The following is a 1,238-nucleotide window of genomic DNA, read 5'->3' on the forward strand; positions in this document are numbered from 1 at the left end:
AAGTTAGCCAAGCTAGCGTTTGAACAGCTGAAGAAGGAAAACATTATGTTCTCTGAGAAGGATCTGAAAGAATGTGGTATTAATGTGAGTAAAGACACTGAGTTCACAGGAATGATCGCTGAGATCTTTAAGAAGGAAGATGGACTTTATAAGACAAAGGTCTTCTGCTTTGTGCATCTGAGTGTTCAAGAGTTTCTCGCTGCAGTGCATGTGTTCATCTGCTACCTGAACAAGAACATGCAGGAGCTTCAGTTTTTCTTTGAAGATTCACAAAATACAGCCAGACAAAAGCTTCAGTTCTTCTTTAGAAATGTCAAAGGCTGTTGATAAAGCCAGGTGGAGTGAGAGAGGACATCTGGACCTGTTCCTGCGGTTTCTGATGGGCATTTCACTGGAATCCAGTCAGAACCTGCTCCAAGGTCTGATCACACACACTGAAGACACCACAGAGAGCCTCAGACAAGCTACTGAATACATTAAACAAGCACAAAATAAGTATGGTATCTCAGATGAAGCCTTAGTCAATCTTTTTTACTGCTTACTTGAGCTCAAGGATCATTCATTATATGAGGAAATCCAGAGTTACCTCCGTTCAGATGCACATCCAGGAAGAGACCTCTCATCTTCAATGTGCACAGTGTTGACCTACATACTGCTGATGTCAGAGAAGGTGCTGGATGAGTTCAGTCCAAAGAGGTTCACGTCAAAACAAGCAGACCACAAGAGACTCGTTCCAGCTGTGAGATGCTGCAGAAAAGCCTTGTGAGTAATTTCACTGACTGTGGTTTAATTAAATGTTTTGTTCTACATCACTAAACAATTAAATGTCAAAATACTATGTGAAATATTTTCCTTTCTGGATTATGAAGGGTATAATAAATTATTGCAGAATCACTGAACATCAGAAAATAATCTGGTTAAACATTCTGTTTTGTCAGATTTGATGGCTGTGGTCTTGATGAAGCATGCTGTGAAACTGTGTCTTCTGCTCTACAATCATCAAACTCTCATCTGACAGAGCTGGACCTGAGTAACAATCACCTGCAGGATTCAGGAGTGAAGCTGCTCTCTGATGGACTGAAGAGTTCACACTGTCGACTGAACATAGTGAAGCTGCTCTCTGATGGACTGAAGAGTTCACACTGTCGACTAAACATACTGAGGTTTGACTTTCACTTTCACTGAATCACTAGGTTCACATATGTGGATGAATAGGTGTTTCATAACTATAGCTAGCA

The 1,238-nt window shown here is 40.8% G+C and overlaps 1 protein-coding gene across 1 annotated transcript; it reads left to right on the forward strand.

Annotated features, from left to right (window-relative positions):
- Nucleotides 1–45: 45 nt before the first annotated feature.
- Nucleotides 46–1,163, forward strand: LOC107709565 (protein NLRC3-like; the record flags this gene model as incomplete). Its single annotated transcript, XM_016514072.1, has 3 exons — nt 46–251; nt 337–762; nt 939–1,163. Coding segments are annotated over exons 1-3 (857 nt in total), but the record flags the coding sequence as incomplete, so codon positions are not given.
- Between the last annotated feature and the right edge of the window lie 75 nt (nt 1,164–1,238).

The sequence above is a fragment of the Sinocyclocheilus rhinocerous genome, unplaced genomic scaffold (assembly GCF_001515625.1).
Source record: "Sinocyclocheilus rhinocerous isolate Xijiao unplaced genomic scaffold, SAMN03320098_v1.1 scaffold12026, whole genome shotgun sequence".
NCBI lineage: Eukaryota > Metazoa > Chordata > Actinopteri > Cypriniformes > Cyprinidae > Sinocyclocheilus > Sinocyclocheilus rhinocerous.